Source organism: Lutra lutra, chromosome 8 (genome assembly GCF_902655055.1).
Source record: "Lutra lutra chromosome 8, mLutLut1.2, whole genome shotgun sequence".
NCBI lineage: Eukaryota > Metazoa > Chordata > Mammalia > Carnivora > Mustelidae > Lutra > Lutra lutra.
In genome coordinates, this window is record NC_062285.1 from 136,583,964 (window position 1) to 136,610,737 (window position 26,774).

Consider the following 26,774-nt stretch of genomic DNA (forward strand, 5'->3'; position numbering starts at 1 on the left):
ACAGAGAAATGTGGGGGATGCACGGTGGAAGCAGCAAGGGCACGGGGAGAAAGCATTTCCAACCTCACACACCTTCCAAAATATGCATCCTGACCAGCTCTGATCTCTCCGGCCGGGAACGAATCTTCCGTTTCAGATAGTCCTCTGTCTACAGAAAAAACACACCAAGAGGATCTCAAATCCAGGATACAAGTTATGACATGGATCCTCTGTGGGCTCCCCCCGCCCCCCCATCTTAGCCTGGAGCCGCCGGTGTTCTGAGGCAAGGGGAGGTCTGGGGGCACTGCATCTACTTCCAGTGCACCTGCCTACCCACGCCCTCCCATCAAGACTATTCGTTTCTCTGAGGCTGAATTACTAAAGTGTTTCTTAAAAATCTACTACTTGTAATATCATAAAAGTAATACATGTTCATTAAAGAAAATGTAGAAAACTACACGGTAAAACAATAATAAAAAATTCAATCACTCACTGTATTTTGGGATATTTATTTCTAATCATTCTTCCATGCAGATGTCTCATTTTGCAGAGTTGTAATCATAGTGAACATAATTTTGTATCTTGTTCAAAAACTGTAACATATGATCTCATGAGCATTTTCCATTCATTTTGAATGGCTACCCAACAGAATACGAATTCTGATACATGGTGTCATAGGTGTAGTTCCTCCAAGTCCAATGCCCTCATTTCTGCATTTCTGAGACGCCAGGCGAACTGAAGCGTCCCCTGCCCAGTCTCAGCGCCAGCCCACTGCTGTAACACCCCGGCGGCCCCAAGTCTGTCTGACTCCAGAGTCTGTGGCTCTTAACTACAGCACCAGAATTTTTCAAACCCTAGGTCAAGACCATGAATAGGTCAAAGCCAGCACAGAACAGGATAGGACAAGATAGGACAGGACAAAGAAGACTAGTGTTGAGCAGAAAATAACAAGCCAGAGCACACTGCCTGTGGGAACGGTAAAGCCCCAGCGCTCGCCTGCTGCCTTGGAGCCCTGACCGGGCAGCGTGGAGCCCTGCAGGGGACAGCTCTGCGTCTGTCACTCTGCCCCACCTGCAGAGGGCACTGGGACTGCCACGGCGGCTGCAGAAGACGGTAGAACAGGAGTCGGACACCACAGGTCTTCACAGGCATCAGAGGGAGCCGTGTTTTCTAAGCCACCCGAGATTCTGAACTGTGGGCGAGCTAGAATGCAGCACTAATTAAGAAAATACCTGAAGTCCACAGACCAAGCTGTGAGTCTCAGCTTTGCCACTTACTAGCTGGACAACTGAGTTAACCTCTCCCAGGTGCAGCTACGAAATGAAGAGAAGAGCACCTAACCCCTAAGAGCCCAAGTGAGCAGAACCAGGAGAATGACATCACTTGGCACGTGGAAGTAACCGGGAAGTAACAGCGGTTCAACCGAGCTTGTTAGCTCCTTGCCGACTCGCGAAGCAGGCCAGGTAACGGCACCAAGTCTTACAGCTGGGTCTGGGACCCAGACGAGCTCCCCCGCCCCGTATTCTCCACTCCTCCCAGTAACTACACCAGAGCAGCTTGTTACTGCTTTGGTTCCTGGTGTATGACCTCATTCTTCCCACTCACTCTAGGAATTAATCATAATTTTCCTTAGAAATTTTAAAGAAATAAAATAAGAAAGACAGAAAAATGTCTCAGAAATAAGTATTTCAGTCTCTGCAAGAGCTATGGGTCTTAGGGAGCCTGACCTGTATGGTCCTCTACTAGGGAGGTTCTCTTTCCTTGTCTTTTACGTAAAAGAAAAAAGTGAAGGGGGTGGAGGGGAAGCGTGTCTGGCGACTTCCCCATCTCCGCCCACACTGGGCAGCAGAATATCCCCCTGAGGCCCTTGAGGGAACTGAAACCAAGGGGGGACAAGGCAGCAGGCTAGGTGCTGTAGCAGGAACCGGGGCTCAAACTGGGGGCCCAGCTTCTGCATTCACTGCCTCCAGTGGACACTGGCTACTCAGGGCACACGGAGACTGGTGAGGTTTCCTGCCCCTCGGAATGCCCTTCCTGGAGAGGCATGGGCACGGCAGCCAAGGACGTGGAAGACCAGTCCTCAGCAGGCTTTCCCGTGGCTGGTGTTCGCACCCCGACATCTATAAAAGGGCAGGTGGGATGAAAGATGGGAACAGACCAGCGGTCTCCAAAGCAACAGAAGGGAGGACTACTGATACACCCTTAAATGCAGAAAAGGAGAAATCCTGATCCCATATCACTCCATGCTGTGAGACGGCCAGGGTGGGGACGGAACAGAAAAAGGCAACGCTTTGTGTCTGGAACTGAGGTGTGGGCTGGCTGGAAGGAATACACCAGCCATGCCTGCACTGGGCTCTGCAGACCCTCGGGGAAGAAAGGCCTTACCCTGGCCCTCTCCAAGCTCCTTCTCTGTTCATGAAACGCAGCTGGACTTTTCAAAGCTGTTGGGAAAAGAATCATAAAACAATTACTTTTATGAAGCATCATGTGTACAGCTACAATTTACACTGGAGAAAGCATCTTAATTTAAGTTAATTTTAGCAGAAGTGAAGAAGAACATGGCACCTGAGTAAGCACGTATCTTTCACGGTTCAGCTACCCGCATTACAACCGTTTTGGTTAGTTCATTCCTAATAAGAACAGTCACTGCCTATGCTCGGGCTCTATAAAGTGCACAAATGGAATGCAACGTGAAATAATATCCTGGACCCAATACTTGACCATTAGCTGCACAATCCTTATTGACCAGTCAACCCTCCAAGAATGTGTGCTGGGCCCCAGCTCACTCTGGTAAAGACAGGGACACAGACAGGACCACGGCTGTGTCGGGTTCATCTTACTTTTTCGACCTAATTCGGAATCACAAAGTGACCAAACTTCCACCAGAAAGACCTACGTCTGCTTGTATGCCATTTCCTTCTTCACTTCAGCCAGTATAACAGTGCTGCTAAAATCACCCTGAATTTCATCTCTGAGGGCTAAAAGAACTTCCCAGTAAGTGTATGGTTGACCCCGATGCACACAACCAGCAGCTGACAGGAAGGGCTCTCTACAGACCCTGAAGCCTACCGCTACACAGACCACAGCTCTCGAGGCAGCAAACCAGACCAAACCAGGACCAAATCTCAAATGCGGCACAATGAAGAGAGTTTTGTATCAAACACTTGGCTATAAAGACAAAGGATGAACTGGCACACCATGAGGGTGAGAGGGGAAAAAGGCCTGACTCACTTCAAGTAGGGAACAAGAGCAATAAGAGAAATTTACAAGACAGTGGTCAGTTTCACTTCTGCTGCCCTAGAATTTCAGACCAGCTGTGAAACTGTGTGTGGAGGTAACTTTTGATAGGCTGCTGGCTGTGGTAGGAGCACAGGGGAGAAGCTAAAAGTAGCAAAAGCACAGATATGACCCTATTCTGCTTCCTCCCCCCATCCACTCCTGGGGCTGGGCCTCAGCAACAATAGTCCCAGCAGAAAGATCTAAATGTCCCAGCACTCCTTATTTAACAAACATTTCTGAACTCTTAGGATGAAAAAGAATCATTTTAAAAATCAGTTGCGAGGGGCGCCTGGGTGGCTCAGTGGGTTAAGCCGCTGCCTTCGGCTCAGGTCATGATCTCAGGGTCCTGGGATCGAGTCCCACATCGGGCTCTCTGCTCAGCAGGAAGCCTGCTTCCCTCTCTCTCTCTCTCTGCCTGCCTCTCCGTCTACTTGTGATCTCTCTCTGTCAAATAAATAAATAAAATCTTTAAAAAAAAAAAAAAAAATCAGTTGCGAGCCCTCCCTGTCTTCTAACGGCAGGGGGAGCTCTAGATTTAACAAAAAGTCTCTAAGAAAAACCAGCACGGCCGGCCTCCCTCCCCACCTACCACAGCATTCCAAGGCATTAGCCAGGCTATCTCTGCCCTAAGCTGGGAGATCTTGGGCAATTCCGTGGGTAAGCAGACAGCTCCTGCACCTGCTTCTACTGGGTAAAGCTGGTTCACCTCTTAAAACCAGTCTCCAAAAGTCCTGACATGCCAGAATCTGGGGATAGGGTGTGACAGACCACTGTCACGGAGCAGACAGTAAATACAAAGAATCAAAGTGAAAACTCAGTGCCTGCCCCATCCCACCCCCAGCTTCCTTTCCGCCTTATTCCCCTGCACCACACTCATCACCACGACACTCTTTAACTGGTTGATTGTCGGCCTCCCATTAGGACACACTCCATCAGGGCATGACTCTTTCCTTTGTTTCTGACAGAATTCCTGGTGCCTACGGTGCCCAGCAAATTCATTCAATGAACTAATGAATATTCTATAAGAAACGGTACAAGGTATACACTAGTGACAGCAAAGCAAGAAGGTTCTGTGGTAGAGCTCTAAACCTTCTAAACTTTCACTTGAATGGCCAGAATTTGGGCTCTCATCTGGGTTCAAAACTTCACAGAAGTCCCAGATAGAAAAATCAAGGCAACTGTGATGTCTTCCTGGGTTCTACCAGTCATTACTAGGGTGACACAGGGGACTGCGTTCTGGGTCTCATTTTCTTCTGTAGAGTTAGAATCTGCCTGCCTCTCAGGACTCTTGTAAGAGCTGGATGGAAGCAGAGTGCTCGGAAGCAAGCGGAGCACACACAGATGAACGAGAAGTGCTGCTGTCACCAGATGCAGCGGCGTAGCTGAATCACAGGTTCGATTCCCACACATGCCTGCTAGTGTTGGTACCACAGCCACACACCTATCTAAAACCCCGGTTAGTCTGCTGCCTCAACAACCTACCCTGGCTATCCCAAGGGGTAAGGCACAAATCCAATTTCTGGAAGAACAACTCACAACGCATAGAATTTCGAGATGGAAGGGGAGTCCATCAAGGATGATGTAGCACAAAGAGGGATAAGAGGCAGGAGAACTGGCTGTGGCATGCATATATGACTTCCTGTTTGGTAAGGGAATTTTCATGTAACAGCAAAGGAGAAATGAGTATGTACGGAGTGCTTACTTATGTGGTCGGCCTGTTCCAGATATTTTAAACATATTATCTGATTTAATATTCCTAATAATCCCATGTGGTAGGTAATACTCCACTTTCTAGATAAGGGTATGCTCAAGAGGATAGGAAAGGCCAGCAGGTGGCAGAGTTAGGATGACAACCTCACTCTACCACACCCTCCAGTAGACTTCCCACTCTTCTGGGTGGATTTCTTAACTTCAGAAAGTAGAGGAGGACGACTCTGTTGGATGGGGAGGCAAGGAGGCTTCAATTACGTGCCTGAGCAGAGGGCTGAGTACAGGCAATTGGAAAGGTCAGCTTGACCACAGCACTGAACACAATAGGTGTGAAGAGGGGTTCAAAGTGACCGCAGGCACGGAAAGCCACGGTTTGAAGCCTGGGGCTCACCGTGGAGCTTTGAGGCAACCTTCAGCACTGATACTAGGAAACAAGTGGGAGGGGTAAGGAGAGACCAGAGGAATTTATCAGCTGCTCAGGGCCTGATCAAGAAAACCAGAAATCAGGACAAGAAAAGAATTCAAGACAGTCATTACCAATCACACAAGACTATTTCACTTTTTAACATTATCAGCACACTGAATCCTCTTACCAACCCACGAGGATAGGACCCTTCTTATTTTATGTGATGGAGCTAACAGCACAGTCACCTGCGCGGTCACTCACTGAGTGGTGGGCCCCAGCCCAGCTCTAGTTCTGTCCACCTTCTCTTCTCTGGTCTCAACCTTCTGACACGTGTGCTGGTTCGTCCCAGTCTGTGAGCAGCCCATACTCGCTCTGTGCTACTCTTTCCCCATTGTTAACTCTGCTCTCTGAGAACAGGTTCAGCAACTTCCAGAGCTATTTCCAACAGAAGAAGGGAGCTATTCCTCCTCCAGGTTGCTGTCAGGATTCTGTAGGATGCTCCTTGGGCTCCCGTGGGGAGAGACTAGAGTTGGGGCAGCCAAGACACAGGGCTATAAAGGTAAGCCCTGGGCTTCCTTGGAGGAGTGAGTGGCAGTGTGTAGTCAAAATCACCTGGGGCTTCACAAACCAAGTGCAACAAAGCAGAAAATAGTTTTTAAAGTTTAGGCCTCTGCTTGTGGAAAAACCCTAAAAGACTCAAAGTTAACCCATAAATGTGTGTCCGATGAGGAGGGCTACATTTGCCTTGGACCTCCATCTCCCTCCTCCTTGCTGTCTTAACGGCTTTGCCACAAGAGCCAGGACGTTACTCAGAAATTTCATTTCCCCAGAAACTCCTAGAAGGCAGTCTTTGAGAGAAGCCCCCCAAACCGATGCATACCCAAGAACTATGCATGTGGCTTGTGACATGTTTGGGGTGGGAGGGCACTTCTTGACCCTTTACTCCCACTGTCTGGAAGCCGGTTCCACTGGGACACTTTACTGCTTTGCGTGCACAAAGGGAAGTGTGCAGCACGTGCTGAAAGGAAAAATAACCAAGCTCCTCACGGAGATCAAATGAACAGAAGTGGCTAAGAGGTGTGACGTTCTTAATCACAGTTTCAGTTCTAGATGTGGGTCTCACCCCTGGCTGGCTATAACACCAATTTATATTCTGTTCCCTCTCTCCAATGCTCATTTTCTTTCTCTCCTTACATGTTTGCTGCCTTAGTTAAATGAGGGCCTTGTGAACTAAAAAAAGAAAAACGGTTTAATTTTTCTTTAAAGATTTTATTTACTTGAGAGAGTGAGTGAGACAGAGAGCATGAGAGGGGAGAGGGTCAGAGGGAGAAGCAGACTCCCCACTGAGCAGGGAGCCCAATGCAGGACTCGATCCTGGGATTCCAGGATCATGACCTGAGCCAAAAGCAGCCGCTTAATCAAGTGAGCCACCCAGGCGCCCTAGTTTTAATTTTTTGAAAAATATACTGCCATCAGCTTCCAAGGGGGAGTTCAATGCCATGCTCAGTGTGTCCACTGAACTTTGTGACCTACAGTGCAGGAGCACGGAAATCGAGCAGTCTGGATTTAATCTAGCACTCAGAGAGGGAGTATAAGGACCCTTAAAAACCAACCTATAGCATCAAATTAGGATATTAAACAGCCTGAGATTTACTTAAACATGTAGGCAAATGAAAATCTTCTGGATCCACAAAACAGTTCAGGGAACAGTTCTGTTCTTTCCTCGCATCTCAGCAAGGAAAGACAGCAATTAGCCATCAAGACTCATTTCCTCATTATCATTAAGGAGTATTTACTAAGTGCCTGTGTCAGAATGTTGCTTTATTAGGTGCTGGCATAATAAAAATGATGGTTCCCATCCTCAATAAGATACTTTTGCCAGAAGCTCACCACCAAGTCTACACTCACAGGAACTCAAGGAGGCTATGAACACAGTATAGCTAACAGCAGTCAATGCAGTGCCACAGTCTGAGGAGACCTTCCTTCAGGAAAGACTGCTGGGTTTCTTTTTCCACTGTAGAAGCAGCAGGCAAACACACATTGGATACGTAAGTTGGGGGCTTGGGCAGGGGATGGGGTGCAGGAGATAAATGCATTTAATAACCCGGGAAGGAAATTAAAAATATAGTCAACTCATCCACCCATCCACTAAACTATTCTGAAGTATTATGCTCGTCACTGAGAGTAAGGATAAACAGAATAGGGTCCCAGCCCTCAAGGCAGTTCATGGTCTGGTTAGAGAAAAAGACAAATAATTACAACACAAGATGGAAACACAACTACAGAGGTAATTTAAAGTGCCACATAGGGGGCGCCTGGGTGGCTCAGGGTGTTGAAGCCTCTGCCTTCTGCTCGGGTCGTGGTCCTGGGGTCCTGGGATTGAGCCCCGCATCGGGCTCTCTGCTCAGCGGGGAGCCTGCTTCCCTCTCGCTCTGCCTGCCTCTCTGCCTACTTGTGATCTCTGTCAAATAAATAAATAAAATCTTTAAAAATAAATAAATAAATAAATAAATAAATAAATAAAGTACCACATAGGACAGAAGAGGCAAAATTCAGCCCAAGGCGAGAGTGTATGAACTGTCCAGGCAGATTTCACAGAGAAAACCCAAACGAGGGGCACCTGGGTGGCTCAGTGGTTAAGCCTCTGCCTTCAGCTCAGGTCATGGTCTCAGGGTCCTGGGATCGAGTCCCACATCGGGCTCTCTGCTCTGCAGGGAGCCTGCTTCCTCCTCTCTCTCTCTGCTTGCCTGTCTGCCCACTTGTGATCTCTGTCAGATAAATAAAATCTTTAAAAAAAAAAAAAAACAAAACAAAAAACCCAAACGAACAAAACAGAAACAACACAGATAAGAAAGGGAGTTGGGGGGGGGGCGCCTGGGTAGCTCAGTGGGTTAAAGCCTCTGCCTTTGGCTCGGGTCATGATCCCAGGGTCCTGGGATCGAGCCCCACATCAGGCTCTCTGCTTAGCGGGGAACCTGGTTCCTTCTCTCTCTCTGCCTGCCTCTCTGCCTACTTGTGACCTCCGTCTGTCAAATAAATAAATAAAATCTTAAAAAAAAAAAAAAAAAAGGCGAGTGGGGAGGTCATCTGAGGCTAAAGAATACCCAAGAACAGGAAGATAGAAAGGAGCACACCAAGTTCAAGGGGCTACAAGTAGTTTGATATGGTGGGACCAAGGAGGAGGTCATATGGCGACAATGAGTTTGGAGAGGAGGAGAGCCCAGCCCACGAAGACCCTTCATGTGCTACTGCAGGGACTTCTGCATCTGGGAAGATGGAACAGACATACTGTTCTCTACTCCTCCCACTAAGTACAACTAAAAACTCCAGATGCTATATATAAAACAAGCATAAGTAGGGGTGCCTGTCTGGCTCAGTGAAAGAGCATGTGACCCTTGATCTTGTGAGTTCGAGCCCATGTAGGGGGTAGAGTTTATTTAATTAAAAAAATAATAATAAAACAAACGAACCTAAGTAGGTTTTGAAAGGTGAAGAGAAGGCGGCAAGCTGGCTAGAGGCCTTGGGACCCGAAGAACGATGCAGTGGGGAGTTCCCTGGGTTTCCTCTTTATCTCATACATCCCAGACTTGGAGCTCAAGAAACCAACAATCTGGAAACGCCAGTGAAGGCAGACGAAAAAGCCGCAACAAAAACCTACTCTCACTGCCCAGAGGACCAGAAAGAGGGCAACCTCGCCAAACAAAACTTTTAGACAATAATCGTTCTATTCCAGGCAGACACCACAACAAACACCTCATCCGCCACCAGAAGTCTAGACTCCCCCGTCTTGCAAGGCTATTATAATATAGCTCACCAATTCCCTGCCCAAAGGTGTCAAAGAAGGCCAAGTACGAAGCTGGGGCTTTCATTCTCACCAGCCAGTAACAAATACCCTCCCCACACCCCAAGGAGTAAGTGGAGACCAAACAGGGAGCCTGGACTTGTAACCCACCTAGGAGAAATAAGACCCCTCTCCCCTCCCTGCTGTCAGGGGACGGCTGAAGAGATAGGACTTTCCCCCATGGCTCAGGGATAACAAGGTCACCCATACTCATTAAAAACAAAAACAAAAACAAAAACAAAAAACAAAAAAAAACTAACATCATATCATCCAAGCCCTGGATGAAGAAGAAAAAAGGTGGGTTGAAAAGTACTTAAAGAAATAAATGCTAAAAATTCCCCAAATGTGGCAAGAGACCAAAGTCTACAGATTCAAAGGATGAGCAACCCGGGAGAGATAAACCCAAAGAAATTCATGCCAGGATACATCACAATTAAACTTCTGAAAATGAAAAACCTGAAAGCAACCAGAGGGAAAACAATTTGAATGACAGCAAATTTCTCATCAGAAACCAAGGAGGCCAGCAGAAAGTGGCATGATATTTTCCAAGTGCTATTAAGAATTGTATCTAGGGGTGCCTGGGTGGCTCTGTTGGTTAAGCAACTGCCTTCAGCTCAGGTCATGATCCTGGAGTCCCGGAATCAATTCCCGCATCGGGCTCCCAGCTCTAAGGGGAGTCTGCTTCTCCCTCTGACCTTCTCCTCACTCATGCTCTCTCTCACTGTCTCTTTCTCAAATAAATAAATATTTAAAAAAAAAAAAAAAAGAAAGAAAGAAAGAAAGAAAAAAGAATTGTATCCAGAGGGGGGTGCCTGGGTGGCTCAGTGGGTTAAAGCCTCTGCCTTCAGCTCAAGTCATGATCCCAGGGTCCTGGGATGGAGCCCGCATCAGGCTCTCTGCTCAGTGGGGAGCCTGCTTCCCTTCCTCTCTCTGTGCCTGCCTCTCTGCCTACTTGTGATCTCTGTCTGTCAAATAAATAAATAAAATCTTAAAAAAAAAAAAAAAAAAAGAATTGTATCCAGAGATCCATATGTGGCCACCACATTAACCAAGGGAGTGACATAAACAGACCTGCATGGAGGGTTGGTGGGAGGTACTTCTTACTTACGTTTTATTTTTTAAATATATATATTTTTGTATTATCTATACTGACCTTAGACAACTTTATTTGAATAGACTTAAAATTTTTTTACAGCAATTTTGAATTAATATATTTTTAAAAGATTTTATTTATTTGACAGAAATCACAAGTAGGCAGAGAGGTGGGTGGAGGTGGTGCGGGGGGAAGCAGGCTCCCTGCTGAGCAGAGAGCCTGTTGCGGGGCTCAATCCCAGGACCCTGAGACCACGACCTGAGCTGAAGGCAGAGGCTTAACCCACTGAGCTACCCAGGCGCCCCTTACTTGATGTTTTATATAAAAAAATAAAATGAGCAGAAACACAGCTGGTAATTGGTACACACTCATTTCACCCCCCATGTCTACATGCTCCCCTTCCCTGTATCCCTCCCCCCTTTTTAAAAGATTTTATTTATTTATTTGACAGAGAGAGATCACAAGCAGGCAGAGAGGCAGGCAGAGAGAGAGAGGAGAAAGCAAGCTTCCTGCCAAGCAGAGAGCCCGATGTGGGACTTGATTCCAGGATCCTGAGATCATGACCTGAGCCGAAGGCAGAGGCTTAACCCACTGAGCCACCCAGGCGCCCCCTGTATCCCCTTTTAATTCTGAATCTATGAAACTTACAAATACACCGAAAGAATAGACAGCCATGAAACTATGACCTAGATCCACCAGCTGTCTTTTAGCCATATTTGTTTTCTCTCTCAAGCATACATGCACAAGCATACACACACATGATTTTTGTTTATAGAATCACTTGAAAGTTGCAGATACCAAAATATTTCATCCCCAAATTCTTTAGTGTGCACTTCCTGAGGACATTCTCCTACAGAACAAAAATACCTTTATCACACTCAAGAAAATTAACACTGATTCAATAATCTAATTTACAGTCCATATTTGAATTTCCTCAGTTGCCCCCCCAAAATGTCTTTTGTAATCTTTTAGATTTCCCCCCAATCCAGGATTTGAGAACCATGCACCTCATTTTGTTGTTCTCCCTTCAGTCACAATCTAGAATAGTACGTCTTTGCCTTTTTTTGTTTTTTTGTGACACTAACCTTAGTATCTAAGCCATCTGTCTTGCAGAAAGAATGTCCTATATTCTGAATTTCTCATGATTAGATTTAGGTTAAACATTTTTGGCAAGGAGACTACACAGGTGACGTGTAACTCTTGGTTTAGAAAACACATAATATCGGGGCGCCTGGGTGGCTCAGTGGGTTAAAGCCTCTGCCTTCAGCTCAGGTCATGATCCCAGGGTCCTGGGATCGAGCCCCGCAGCAGGCTCTCTGCTCAGTGGGGAGCCTGCTTCCTTCTCTCTCTCTCTCTGCCTGCCTCTCTGCTTACTTGTAATCTCTGTCAAATAAATAAATAAAATCTTTAAAAAAAAAAAAAAAAAAAGAAAACACATAATATCATGTTGCCCAACCATTGATGGTGCTAGAAGTTTGCAAGGTGACAGGAGATGTCTCCATCTTAAAAACAGCACTTCCTCCTTTGTAATTAATGTCATTTGTTGCCATATGAAAATCCTGTTCCCTAACCACCACTTACCTCATTGTTTCAGCATCTACTGATGATCTCCACCTGAAATCAATTATGACACTGGGAACGGCAAAATAGTAAGACCTGCATCTTTTCAAGACCACGTAGTAGCGATCAAGAGGACACTGGGAAGAATCAAGTGGAATGACTGGGTGAAAGGTTATGCCATATACACTCTCAGACTACAGGAGGAGCAAGCTTGGGATAGGGTGAGAGGCTGTTCAGTTAGGGGCATGCTGGCACAAGCTGATCATGAGACATCCTACCAAGAGATGTGCAAGTGTGTGCGTGTGTGTACACGTGTGTGTGTGATATCATTCAAAGATAATCTGATAGGTTATGTAGAAACAGAAGAAAATTCTTGCCAGTGCTGAATCTTAAGAGAATCCCAGAATTTAAGTGATTCAGTTCATCACTAATGATGAAGAGAGCCCAGCAAAGGAACCAGAGGTGGCTCTCTGAGGCAGAAGGAGGCTATGCAAAGCTGCTCTCAGGAGTCAGCCTCAAGAACGAGAGCAGGAGAAGAGAGATGGCAGCAATGGGCAGGTTAGACAAAGTAAGGCTTGCACAGTGTCCAGAGGATTACTGACACCACTTAGGAAGTGGCCGCTGGTCTCAGAGCCAGGCCAGTGGGCTGCTGCGGCACATGATGCACCAGGTGGAGAAGAGGTGAGGAAGTAGGGTCCAGAGGTTTATGTCCCCTAAGAGGTTAAGATGTGTTAACAGTTAATTACTCATTCTCCCAATAAATATTTACTGAGAGCCCACGTGTCAGACTGTTTTGGTGCTAGGACAGCCATGTTCTCCTGCAGCCTACACTCTAGTGAAGGAGGACACAGAAAACAAATGAACATCTAACACTGCAGGAGGTGATGTGGGCCACAAAGAAATATAAAGCAGGAGTTGAATGATAGAGAGTCATTCTGTGGAGGCAGGAGCATTTCTCTCTCCGGAAGGTCAGGAGACGCTCTGGAAGTACTGTCTGAACAGAGCCCCGAGGAAGGAGTGAGCCCCGCAGGCATCCGTGGAAGAGCCTCCAGGCCAGGAGAGCTGCGAGAGTAAAGGCCCCGGGTGCGAGCCGACCTGGGCGACAGAGGGTGCTGAGGCCAGGGCAGCAGAGCAGAGTGAACAGGAGCGGCAGGAGATACCGAGAGAAGGCTGACAGGGGCGACCACTGGGGCTTTGTACGACTTCGGGCTTTACTGTGTTTTCATGTGATACTAGAGGAAATGACATGGGGAGAAGAAATAAAGTAGGACTGTGTCTGCCAACCTAGTGATGGACAAAAAGGCTCCCAAGAGTAACGCAGAGTTGCTGCAAACAGCCTCCCCGTTCTCCCTGATGTTTGTACAGGGTGTTGGGAATTATCTTCCTTGAGCTTCTTGGAACTTATTATTTTCCACAATTCATACTGGAGACCTGACTTGCCTGAGATCACATCCTAATCAACTACAGAATGGAGATTAGACTTTGGTTCTTCTGATTCCAAAATTTGTATCTTTTTACTTGTCTCTATTTCAGCATAACAGAGGTAGGAGGAGGGGATGGGGATCTGGGACACAAAGATAATCTCTGATCAAGTATCTACCCCCCCCATGTGATAATTACAAAACAAAACAACAACACACAAAGAAACAAAAACCTCGGTGATTTTAATCTGACCTTTTGCATTTTGCTTTCATCTCCCAGCTAGTCCTCTCAGAGATGCTGCCTTGTCCTTTTTTCTAATACTAGCAATGGGACAGAGGGAGGACTTCAAATAGAACCTCAAAAAAATGTCAAAGTGGACACACATTCTGCCATTCCTCTTCCCTCCAGACCTCCCTGAAGGGGCCAACATAGCAGAAGGAGTCACTATATAACCAAACTCCTTCCAAAGTTAATGGAGCCTTTTGTCACATCCCTTGGCCTAGCACTAGTCTGTCACACGGCTCCAGGCAGTTTGTTAACTTGTCAAAGGGACCACTGACATGGTATGGGGTTCCCCAGCCCTGGAGACAAGGGACTCATAAGCTGTCCAAACTGGGTCATTCCATAAGCAGCAGCCTCAGCTGTCCTAGAAATTTGTCATCACTCTTGAATCACACAGACACGCTATCCTCTACTTGAGAATTAGTGCGAGAAGACATTAACGGTGATCTATACTGCCACTAAAAATGAAAAGAGAAAAGATCAGCAGCCTTTGGTCCAGTGTCCCTCTGGGTGCAGCTGGAGAGTCACTGGCATTAGCTTGACTCTGGAGTGCAAGATTATCTCTGGGATGCAGATTCCTGGGCTTCAAGACTTTTACTCATTAAGCTCTTTGAGGATTCTGGTGCCACTAAAATTCCAAACCCATTGTTTCCCTAAGTCCAAAAGGCAGAGGAAAGGTGTCAGTACAGATGAGAAAGGATTTTCATTTGCTCACTCTCCAACACCAGGGGCTAAGTGACCATAAAGTACACCTAGTAAGGACTTGATAAATCCTCTTTTCAACAGCTTAGTTCCAAATTTCAGCTCTGCTAGCTATGTAGGTGCCCACAAATTAGTAGAGTTTAATCTCCTGAGCCCTTTTCAGGTTCACCGCCCTGGGTTGCAAAGCATGCATTTTTAAGAGTCAAAGGATCGGGTCTTTTTGCAATTTCCTTCCCACCCCAGTGAGGGCCTAGCTCAGCTGAGACTGATTCTGGATTCCGTACCCTACTGTTTCTGGAGCCTGGCGAGCACACTCCATAGAAGGTAGCTACAGAAAAGAAGTGCGAGGAGCCTAGAGGACTGCTGGAATCAGGGGAGGGTCACTTACACATCTGAGTGATAAAAGCACAGAGGTCAGCCATGCCACTGGTGAGTAAGGGTTTCCACCACCTTTATGTGTAATCAGAATCTAAGGGCTCTGAATCTGGGCAGAGCAGGGGCTCCTAACCTGGGGCACACTGTACCGCCGCAGAGCATCTGTGAAGCCCCACGACTGTGCCGAACCTCGGGAACCCACGCAACTGTGCGGCGGAGGGACAATGTAAGATTGTCTAAGGAGCATCAATGGCATCAGAGAAAATCAAGAAGCTCTGATCTAACTAAAGGTTATTATGACAGAAATGGGAAGATGCCCCTGGCCTTCAAACCTCTGCCTTCAAACAGCAGCAGAAAGGGACAGCAACTTGGAAGCGATTTTAGTGCTCCTCTCACCACTGACTACCAACTTTCACCTGACCTCACTGACTGTGGGTCCTGATCTGATGCTGTTTTCAACTTTTACTACTGAAACTGTGGGGGGTGGGGCAGGGGAGTACAGCAGGCTATCACCATAAAATTCCTGTCATTTAGAACCATTAGTCTTGGGGCACCTGGGTGGCTTTGTGGGTTAGAGCCTCTGCCTTCGGCTCAGGTCACGATCTCAGGGTCCTGGGATTGAGCCCCACCTTGGGTTCTCTGCTCAGCATGAGCCTGCTTCCCCTTCTCCCTCTGCCCACCTCTCTGCCTACTTGTGATCTCTGTCAAATAAATAAATAAAATCTTTAAAAAAAAAAAACCAAACCATTAGTCTGTGACCTTCAGGAGTTAGCATGGACTTTGGAGAAGGGAGACAGGACTGGCTCTGCTTCTGTCTTTCAGTGGTGGTCACATGGCCCCTCTGAGCCTCAACAGCCTCACCTACAAAATGGCAATTGTACGAACCACCACGCTGACGGCCGTTAGTACTAATAAAGTGAAAGCGCTTTGCCAGCTGCTAGAGGCTGTTAAACTTGAAGCACCGTTACTGGTTCAGCTTTTCTCTGGGCCGTCCTCCTGCAGGAAACAGCATGCATGTGGAATCCAATGCTGACAGCTAACTGGGCCTGACTTCCAATTTCTGTCTTACTGTTTTCAGCAGTCATACCAAAATGCCTACGGTATTATCCGGCAACAAAGACATTAACTAAAGAGTTGTGTCGACAGTTCCAGGGACTGGCCGTGACAACAGAAACCAGAACTAAATCCATGTGAATTGAAGAGCTGGGTGGTGGCATGTGTGCAAGCGAGAATCCTACCAGTCAGAAAATGCGCTGCGTGCACATCCTGTTTTGGTTCTCAGACTTGCCACCACCCCTGTTTTGGCACCTGGGCTGTCACCGCCACCCAAACCAGCAGGAAAGCCAGCAACCAAGAATCAATGTAAAAGAGGAGACTCAGGATGCTGAATCTTTTTCTTCCCATAAACGCAAGCTGTTCCAGAGTCTCCCAACCTTGACCCCAGTGAGAGGGACTGAGACTAGGGAAAGAAGGTCAGTGTGCGATCTTTGATGGCATGAGTATCAGCAGGTTCACTGAATTCCAAAAGGTTAAAAGGTGAGAGGCTAAAGATGGTCACTTGGTCTTCGGAGTTTCCCTTTGACATCTACAGCGAACACGTTCATACCCAGCTCTCCCATCACAGCCCGGCCTAACGCTCTGGATCAGTCAATTATCAGCCCCACCAACACTCCCCGCTCCCCGGGTGAAGCACACACACCCCCCAAAAGCCACCTGCCTCTTACTGAGTCCCATTATCAACAGGCGTAAGTCATCTGTGTAGATAAAAACTCCAAATCACTTTTGCCCTTTTGCAGATCGCATCCCAGTAGGCTGCAAACATTAAATCACCACATCAGCAGATGCTATGAGGACGCCCCACTTTGTGTATGTGATTCTTTAAGTCTGTAATGGTGCAGGTGAAATCTGTGAGTAGTTTCAACAAGCAACTTTATAAACTCCCTCACTCCCTTTACTACCTTGAAAAGAAGTTGGTCTTGGGTATCTCAGGCACTTTGAGAATTATTATTATTTTTAAAGATTTTATTAATTAATTTATTTGAGAGAGAGAGAGAGCAAGCAGAGGGAGGAGCACCGGGAAAGGGACAAGAAGACTGCTGTGAGCACAGAGCTTGAGGCAGGGCTCAGTCCCATGACCCCAAGATCATGACCTGAGCCAAAATCAGGAGTCAGACACCCAACCAACCGAGCCACTCGGGTGTCCCCACTTCAAGAACTATTAAATAAAACTGAATACCTATTGAGCTTTTTAGATATTAAATTTTATCAAGAACTCTTACCAAGAAGACTTTTGATGGCCTGTTCAACAGGGCTCCCTGTTGGATGATTCTTCTTTTTTTAAGATTTTATTTATTTATTTGGCAGAGAGATAGAGAGCACAAATAAGCAGAGCAGGAGGCAGAGGGAGACAGAGAAGCAGGCTCTCCACCGAGCAGGGAGCCCGATGTTGGGCTTGATCCCAGGACCCTGGGGTTATGCCCTGAGCCAAAGGCAGCCGCCTAACCAACTGAGCCACCCAGGCACACCTCCCCCTCTTTTTTGGGATTCTTCTTTAAATTCAACAATGAATATGCTGAGAACATGAATATACAACTCACTCTAGAGTCCTATTTTGGGATTTGTTACCAACTGGCCAAGGAGGATGTATGGTGCTAGTCACTGACCACTGTGTGAATATACCTTATGATAGCAGGGAAGAGGTCGCAGTATCCATCAGATATGAAACATATAACACCCCGGAGTGACACGATCAGCTGATCTCCTGAGATGAAAGAGAGGACTCCTGAGTCCATGTGCCTGACATAATTTTCTCTGGGCTTCAGATCTAGGGTCAGGTTAGCCCCAATCCTAGGACACACATTTTACAATGGTATTTCTCAAATGCCATGTCACCTTGGTATTCAACTACAGAGAAGGGGTCACATTTCTGGGCTAAAGAAACATCATCTCAATTAGGCAGGGTTCTCTGCATCTTAAAAAAAAAAATAGTAACTATATTGTACACCCGAAACTAATATGTTATGTTAATTATATATCAATTTTATTTTTTTTAAGATTTTATTTATTTGTCAGAGAGAGAGAGAATGGCAGGCAGAGGGAGAAGCAGACTCCCTGCTGAGCAAGGAGCCCAATGCGGAACTCGATCCCAGAACCCTGGGATCATGACCTGAGCCGAAGGCAGATGCTTAACTGAGTCACCCAGGCATCCCTAAAATTTTATTTTTAAAATATTTATTTAAGTCATCTCCACACCCAGCATGGGGCTTAAACTCACGACCCTGAGATCAAGAGTCACACACTCTTCTGATTGAGCCAGCCAGGTGCCCCAATTTTACCTCAACTTTACAAAGGAAACAGGCAACTAGCTCTCTCATACAAAGATATCAATGTATCCAAAGGAGCCAGATGGACCACAGGAACATTTGTGAGGCTCAGCATCTAGAAGCATGACTCTGAGGGCATGACCTTGACCAGAGGTAGCAGGCAAGCTGTGGGGTTTAGGGGACGCCTCTTCTGGGCTCCTACCAGAAAGGGGCTCGGGCCACAGAGACCACCAAAGAGCTTCTAGCAATTCCCAAGTGGACTGGAGCAAATGGGAACTGATGGAAGCCCGGGTGAGGATCTGCTCTCACCCCAGCCCCCACCTAGACCAAGTAGCCGCTGGGACTAGCCTTGAACACTGTAACACTCTGCTTTAAACTAGACAAATGACATTTCCTTGAAGCCTATGCTTTTGTCATCCTAAATTTAAGTTTTAAAAGAAAAGAGCAATTCAGGCCTCAAACCAGACCCTCATCCACCCTGGAATCACCACCGTATCCCCACGGGTGAACATTTCTGTCTCTTGGCAAATTGCCCAGAAATTTAAAAAAACATTTCCAACCCAGACACATAATTGTTTTGTTTAAGAGAGGTTAAGGAAAGGGGTGCCTGGGTGGCTCGGTGGGTTAAGCCGCTGCCTTCGGCTCAGGTCATGATCCCAGGTCCTGGGTTCGAGCCCCACATCGGGCTCTCTGCCCAGCAGGGAGCCTGCTTCTCCCTCTCTGCCTACTTCTGCCTACTTGTGATTTCTCTCTCTGTCAAATAAATAAATAAATCTTTAAAAAAAAAAAAAAAAGAGAGAGGTTAAGGAAGAAACATCCACTGCCATGAGAGAGTAGGCTAATAAAATGATAGTCCTGCTAATATAGGACCAAAATAGGAACAATCTTAACAAAATAGTAATAGTCTTTTTTAAATATTTTATTCATTTATTTGACAGACGGAGATCACAAGTAGGCAGAGAGGCAGGCAGAGAGAGAGGAGGAAGCAGGCTCCCTGCTGAGCAGAGAGCTTGATGCGGGGCTTGATCCCAGGACCCTGGGATCACGACCTGAGCTGAAGGCAGAGGCTTTAACCCACTGAGCCACCCAGGCGCCCCAAAATAGTAATGTCTTAACAGAACACTATGTTATCCAGTGGTTTTTGACTCTTAACAATTTTCAGCAACTGTTTTTTAATCTGTGAGTAGGAAGAAAAATGGAAGAAGGATTTACTGAAAAATAGTTCCTATTCCCAAACACTGGTTTTGAGAGAAATTAATGAGATATATATGTGTGGGGGGGTAGATCCAAGCTAATGCTCCTCTCATTCTTTTTTTTTTTTTAATAAAGATTTTATTTGAGACAGAGAAAGAGAGAGAACATGAACAAATGAAGAGGGGCAGAGAGAGAGGAAGAGCGAGAAGCAGACCCCTAGCTGAGCAGGGAGCCCGATGCTGGACTCAATCCCAGGACCCTGGGATCATGACCTGAGCTGAAGGCAGATACTTAACTGACTCAGCCACCCGGGTGTCCCAAATCCTCCCATTCTTAACTGAGAATAACACTGCCTATATTTCAAAAGCATGAACACCTCATTTATTTCCAAACTAACTTTGTGGGGTAGGTGAGAAGGCTTATTTCCTTTTTATAAAAAGTGGAAGTTGAGTTCAGAAGTTAATAGGGTTGCCCTAACTCACCTTGCTCCTAAGTGGCACAGTAAGGTCTAAAACTTCACTAATACAATAGCCACCAGCCACATGTGACTATTTAAATTAAAATTAAATTAAATTAAATTGTAAATTCTGCTCCTCACTTAAGCTAGCCACATTTCAAGTGCTCAAAAAGCCCGTATGGCTAGTGGCTAGTGTTACAGAATATTTCTATTGTTGCTAAAAGTGCTATTGGATGGGACTGGTCTTATGGCTAGTTCTTTTGTTTTTATTTTTATTTTATCTTATTTTGCAGGGTCGGGGGGGTGCAGAGACAGAGGGAGAGGGAGAGAGAAAATCTTAAGCAGACTCCATAGCCAGTGTTGAGTCTGATGCGTGACTTGATCTCACAACCCTGAGATCATGACCTGAGCCGAAATCAAGAGTCAGATGTTTGGGGTGCCAGGATGACTCAGTTGGTTAAGTGTCTGCCTTCAGCTCAGGTCATGATCCCAGGGTCCTGGGATCTAACCCTGCATAGGGCTCCCTGCTCAGCAGGGAGTCTGCTTCTCCCTCTCGCTCTGCCCCTCCCCTGGCTCATGCTCGCTCTGTCAATTAAATAAATAAAATCTTAAAAAAAAAAAGTCAGATGCTTAACTGATTGAACCACCAGGCACCCCTGTTTGTTTTTAGCTTTTAAAGATTTTATTTTTTTTAATTTAATTTAAAGAAATTTTTTATAAACATATATTATTAGGCCCAGGGGTACAGGTCTGTGAATCGCCAGGTTTACACACTTCACAACACTCACCATAGCACATAACCTCCCCAAAAGATTTTATTTTTAAAGTAATCTCTACACCCAATGTGGGGCTTGAACTCACAGCTGGGAGAAGAGTTGTGCACTCTACCAACTAAGCCAGCCAGGCAGCCCCATGGCTAGTTCTTTTGAATTCTAGTAATGGGGGAAAAGATCCCATGCTATGTCTCCAAGTCACTAGATGACAAAACTAAATTATAGCCTCCTTCTCATTACAAGAAACTCTGGGGCTTCAGGAAGTTGGTTTATCCTTGCAGGGGTTACAAAAACAAAAATCAGGCTGGCTGGCTGGCTGGCTGGCTGGCTTTATTTATTTATTTATTTTAAAGACTTTATTTATTTGACACAGAGAGAGAGATCACAAGTAGGCAGAGAGGCAGGCAGAGGCAGAGGGGGAAGCAGGTTCTCCGCTGAGCAGAGAGCCTGATGCAGGGCTTGATCCCAGGACCCTGAGATCATGACCCAAATCAAAGGCAAAGGCCCAACCCACTGAGCCACCAGGCACTCCCAAATTTCGTGGTTTTTTTTTTTTTTTTAAAGATTTTATTTATTTATGTGACAGAAATTACAAGTAGGCAGAGAGGCAGGCAGAGAGCGAGGGGGAAGCAGGTTCCCTGCAAGCAGAGAGCCCGATGCAGGGCTCTATCCCAGGACCCTGAGACCATGACCTAAGTCGAAGGCAGAGGCTTAACTGAGCCACCCAGGCACCCCACAAAAATCAGTTTTAAAAGAGCTTTACAAAAATGGATTTGATCCACATATACTAAGGAAAGAGAATATGCAAACTCAGTTTGTACATTTGGTGAAGAATAATGTAAGTACTAATTCCTAAGTTACAAATAAAAATATTAAGAAGAAATTTAGCTTCAGAAGGTAAAAGATCATAGTGCTCAATCCTAATACTTTAAGCCATTAAATAACCTCTTGTCAGAGTTTAAAAGAAATTTCTTCTTGGTGCAGAGATTGCTATAATCAGATGAACAGGAGGTTTCCAGCTAACTGTGGAGCCCTGTAAAATGACAGATTAGCCATGAGTGCTACAACTGGGCCACACTGTCTCTACATAGATCACTGAGCTAACAATGACAGCTGAAACGTGACAACGGAAGGGGTTAGGGAGTCAAGATACAGCCAAGTTTATTAAAAATACAGAGTGATGGGGCGCCTGGGTGGCTCAGTGGGTTAAGCCTCTGCCTTTGGCTCAGGTCATGGACCCAGGGTCCTGGGATCGAGCCCCGCATCGGGCTCTCTGCTCAGCGGGGAGCCTGCCTCCACCTCTCTGCCTGCCTCTCTGCCTACTTGTGATCTTTGTCTGTCAAATAAATAAATAAAATCTTTAAAAAAAAAAAAAAGAAAGATGTGGAATTTCAACTATTAAAAAAAATACAGAGTGGTGGGGATTCATTACATAAAGCTATTCTTTACAGATTCAATCTGAGATATGTAACACCTATCTGCATACCTACAAGCCAGTCAAAACTAGCTGACCAATTGGTTCACTTTTTCACCTAGCAACACATTTGAGTACCTCTCAGGGGCCAGGCGGTTTGTGAGTCTTCTGGATTGACAGCAACCGGCTGCCCTCTCTGAACTGTGATGCCCTCATACTCTTTGGATTCTTCTAACTATTCGGTGGTTAAGGTCACCAATGACACCCACTTGGTGCACAAAAACGCCATTTAAAATGAAAACAAAAACAAACAACAACAACAACAACAACAAAAAAAAAACAAGCTCACTCAAGCAATGGACCAAGGTCCTTAGAGAATCTACTGGACAAAACTAATGATTTCTTCACATGCTTGCCAAGGTGCCAAGGTGTTTCCACTACACACACGGGAAAACAGTGAACTGAGGGTTCACAATAGCACAGAAACATGCAACTCTACGCTTTTCTCAAGGACTCACAAGAGAATAACAGAAGGCTGAGAAGGAAGAGACAGACAAGGTTCTTCTTTCAAATCCGGAAAGATTACAAGAGAATTTTTTCTCATTTGTCTGGGTCAGAAGAACTTCAATGTTTTCCTAAAAAGGGTTATTCCTCTGCAGCAGTGCTCAGAACATTTTCTTCATTTTCACCTAAACCTTATGACCTAGTACACCTTTAAATGTCAAAGAGAAAGGCTGTGGGGAAAGCTCTGTTTGAGAACAGAGTGTACCACACATGACCCGTGTTTTCTATGAATCTTCACTCTGGCTACAGCAGCATTTCTGGTCTTAATCTTGGACTTAAGCACAAGCTTCCTATCTGTGCCATCTTTCATCTCCCTCAAGATATGCAGAGCTTCAGACATTATTAAAGAAGGCTCAGGGCCTGGCATATGTAATCCTTTGCTATCTGCCACTCTGTATTTGGTAGGGTTTATATAGTATTAAATTTGAGACACATGTTTACATGAGGAGAGTGACAGATGCTGGGAAATGATCCTGTTTAAAAACACATCAGAAACTAACTTCCATACCCCATAGTTTAGATGCCATGAGCAGAGCATATCAAGCAGCAGAGAGGGGTATGTAGGAACTGGGAGATGCTTTAATCCCCTGCACTTTATGAAAGGCCATACCTCAGCTCTGAACGATATGCAGAACACGAACAACCCTGAAGGTAAGGGAGCCATTGAAGACATGGTATCCTACAGATTATGCTGTCAGAACTGAAAGCCAGTCCTACATGGGAACTGTGTAGGAGTATTCTGGAAGATGAGGTGGGTGGGTTTTCTTCCCAGAGCTATAAATAAGACTGGAATGAGAAGAATTTGATAAAAGATATAAACAGAGAAATGATGAGGCAGAATACAGCCATGACTACATCACTCCCTTCCAACAGTTCAAGGGCGTACTTACTTCCTCAGTTGTACAACAAACTTATGTAGAAATGCACTTTAGAGAAACCCCTCAGGCCAGCAAGATGGGAATGGAAACGGACCCTTTGAACCAGATGTCACTTTTTCATGCCTCCAAATCTCCAACAATCAACAATTTGCTGGTCACTTACAATCTGCTTCCAATCCTGCTCTATTTTCTTTGGAGTCTGTGGCATGGAGGGTGAGAGGTGGGGCTGGCGGAGGGATGGCAAGTGGTGGGGAGGTCAGGGTGGCCGAGGGTGTTGGAGTCTACTACAGGATAAGGGTAGAGAGTGCAGGGCTGTGATGAGGAAGAATTTACTCACAGGGTGCAGGGCTGACGGCAGGGAGGAGGGGAGAACCTCAGGACCCTATCCATGTATCACCTGGTATGTATATGAACAGAGAATTTCACACCTGAAACTACTGCCAGGCACTAACAATCTCTCAGTATCTAAGACTGTGACCTACTTCCTTCACTAGAAAAGCTGAAAACCACGACTGTGTCCGTAGCTGAAGGTGACCCTTTGGTAGGAGGAAGATGTGGTGTTCTCACGGAAGCAGGTAATTCCTGTTCCTATAGGAAGGGCAGCTACTCTCATTTCACAGATACAGAGAACAGTGCAGAGGATACCATCAGGTATTCAGAACATCTTAGAATCTGGGCTTCTAACAGAACAGAAGCATTGTTCCAAATTCCATGTCTAGAATTCCAACAAGTTTGCAAGAGAGTTGTATCTGTTCCTGTCTGTCTGTCATTCACACACACACACACACACACACACACACACACACATCACACTTTAAAACCGGCTGTCCTGAGTCATTCATTCAGTGCCCAGTTCTGGATAAGACACTTTCTCAAGGAGCTCAGAGTATGACTGGAGGGAAATGTATAAGCAGGTGACTCCAGTAACGGAAGCATCACCTGTCTTTAAACAACACAGAACACGACAAGAAATGCTGAGCAAGGAGACCATACTCTACCAATTGGAGTGAAAGCAGTGAGCTCTAGTAGTCCCTGTTACCAAGTATGAGACAGGCACAGGAATGCGGGGCCCTCATCCTCTCTGCAAGGCTTGCAGACCCTAAACATCTCCCAGATCTTGAGAAATAGCGTTATGCTCTCAGAACTAGTACTGTAATTAGTCAGCACCCCCACAGGATGCTGAAGTGCTCTTTATTTTGTATATGGGTAAATTTTAGCTACTCAAATAAACTGTTAAATGTCTGAGGGCAGGTACCTTGCTTGATATTTCTTTAATTTCTCCAGGACTAACTACCCTGGGCACAAAGTAGACATTAAACACATGATGTCCCTGATGAAAGGGACAAGGAGATGAGAGTCTGGGTGACTTGTTCCTCCAGAAGGGTTTATCGAGGCAGATCTGGAGTGCTCTGTAAAGCACAGTAGCGCCCTACCTGATCACATCCCTGACCCACCGCACAAGCAGTCGCTCTATCTGATTCTTTAGGGCTGTGGGTGGGAAGTCCTTCACTGGGAAGCCAGAGAAGACAGCAGCATAATGTGGGTAAATGGTTTGGAAGTTAACTGCAGTATATAAAAAGCTGAATTTGAGACTTAAGTTCCTGACTGACGCTTAGGATTAAAACAGACCTCACATTTCTTCCACCTGCTATACAGTTCTAGCCCTTAGAAACAGACCTGCCATCACCACGACATGAATCAAATCCCATTCTCACTTGCTTAAAGGCTTCAAGGCTTCCCATTGTACCTAAAATAAAATCTACCTCTTCCCGTAGTTGAGAAGCCCTCATCCTAGCCCCGCCCACCTTGCCGAGCTCAACTTGGCCTAGGCTCCCCTCACTCACTAGGCCCCAGCCATACCCACTTCCTTCATGTTTTCAAACATGTCAGGCTCTTACCTGCGCTAGGTGCTTACATTTGTTCTCGCTTCTCCCTGACCCTCTGCCTGCTTCTGCATGGCTGACTCCACCTCATCCTCTAGACCCCAGCTCAAATATTTCCTCCTCAGGGAGGCCTTTCCTGATCGTCCTATCCAGAGACCCCATCTCATTCCTATTTCTTGTTAACAGGCCAACTGGTTAATTTACTTTGTAACATTTACCATACTCTGAAAGTATCTTACTTGTCTCTTTGTTTATTATCACTATTCTCCTTTTAAACATAAAACTCCTGAGGGCAGGAGCTCGATTTTTCTTGCTGCGTCAAGGGCACACACCAGGTTCTCAAATACTCTTCATGAGTAAGTGAATGAGGGTTAGGAAAACACAGTGGCAGTAGGTCAGCACTGAGTTAAGGAGAAAAACATCGGTTCTCTCACTCTGAGGCTAGAAGTTGTTGCGGGACTTTTTTTTTTTTTCCACTTTGTAGGGTGTGTCCAAGTAGCAGCAACGCTCAAGAGAAAAAGAAGAGGGAGCGCCTAAGCTCTCTGCTGATGACTTCAAAAGAAATGTCAAAAAGTGCAACATCTCGCTCTGGGTGGCTCCAGCATCCACTCAGTTTATAACGCTACTGGTATTAAAAACAAAATTTCTTACTTCTAAGAGATTCCAGTGTTGGTTTCATTTCTCCCCAAGTGTAGTTGTGCACCTACTACGCCCAGCTCGGCAGGAAACCCCACCAAGCACACTCACACCCATGCCAGCTGCAGGGATCGGAGAATCTCACTCTAAATAAAACTGCAGTTGATTCAAAACACCAAGTGGAAAAGGGTTTTCTCATCCCAAGAACCTGAATACAAAGGCAAAACACATGCAAGATGTGGGTTCTTTCTCACAACACCCCAGCTCAAGATGTACTCCTCCTGTAAAGGGAAGAGAGGGTATTAGGGAGCAGAAACCCCGAAAGGAGCACTTCAAAAGGGGAGGATGGTTCAATGGCACCGTTCAACCCAGTGCCGTCTGTTTCACTGAACTTAATATGCGCAGTATCATAGCATTCAGCGATCGAAAGTCCTTGAACTTGGAAAAGCACAGGTTAAGAGAGGGACAAATGAAACCTGTCGCCCCTGTTTTCTGTTAGATGCGGCCCACGGCACAGCAGGCACACACGCGCTATGGACCCCGAGCTCCAGCAGACGCGGAGCGCGAGGGAGAGGCACTTACGCGGCATGATCCCTTGGCTCACCAGTTCTTCTCGCGTCCGGCGCTGCTGGAGCTTCAACTGCAGCACTGCAGGGCGGCAAAGAGAGAGGAGAGACCGAGGCTCAGTTGGGCATTCCACCATAAAAGACACATTTTCAAATACAAAGAGAGTCTCAGAACAGAAGGGTGTAGTGTGAAAGAAGGATCCCTTTAATCGTGACTGTCTGTAATTGCAGAAGTGGCCTGATACAGCAGGGTTTCCGTATTCTGCTGTGGGCGGCGAGAGGAAGTTGCGAAGGGTCTTGCAGGGCGATAACAATCCACAAAGTACCCAAGTCTTGACTCTTGCTCAAAACCTCCTACAACACTGTATCCTCCTCCAAAGACTAAAAAAACACAAGTTCTTAACTCAAAGGAAATATAATGAGGACCAACACCCAGC

At 46.0% G+C, this 26,774-nt stretch overlaps 1 protein-coding gene across 6 annotated transcripts in view; it reads right to left on the reverse strand.

The window, feature by feature from the left end:
- Positions 1-26,774, reverse strand: part of MRTFA (myocardin related transcription factor A) — a 201,962-nt gene that overhangs the window by 15,490 nt on the left and 159,698 nt on the right. For 5 of the 6 annotated variants that reach the window (XM_047742458.1, XM_047742457.1, XM_047742461.1 and 2 more), the window contains 3 exons: positions 26,354-26,419; positions 2,365-2,420; positions 73-148 (listed from right to left, as the gene is read on the reverse strand). In XM_047742458.1, the coding sequence (XP_047598414.1) occupies positions 73-148; positions 2,365-2,420; positions 26,354-26,419 (198 nt within the window). The remainder of the gene's footprint in view (positions 1-72; positions 149-2,364; positions 2,421-26,353; positions 26,420-26,774) is intronic. The other variant, XM_047742459.1, reaches the window with a different exon arrangement.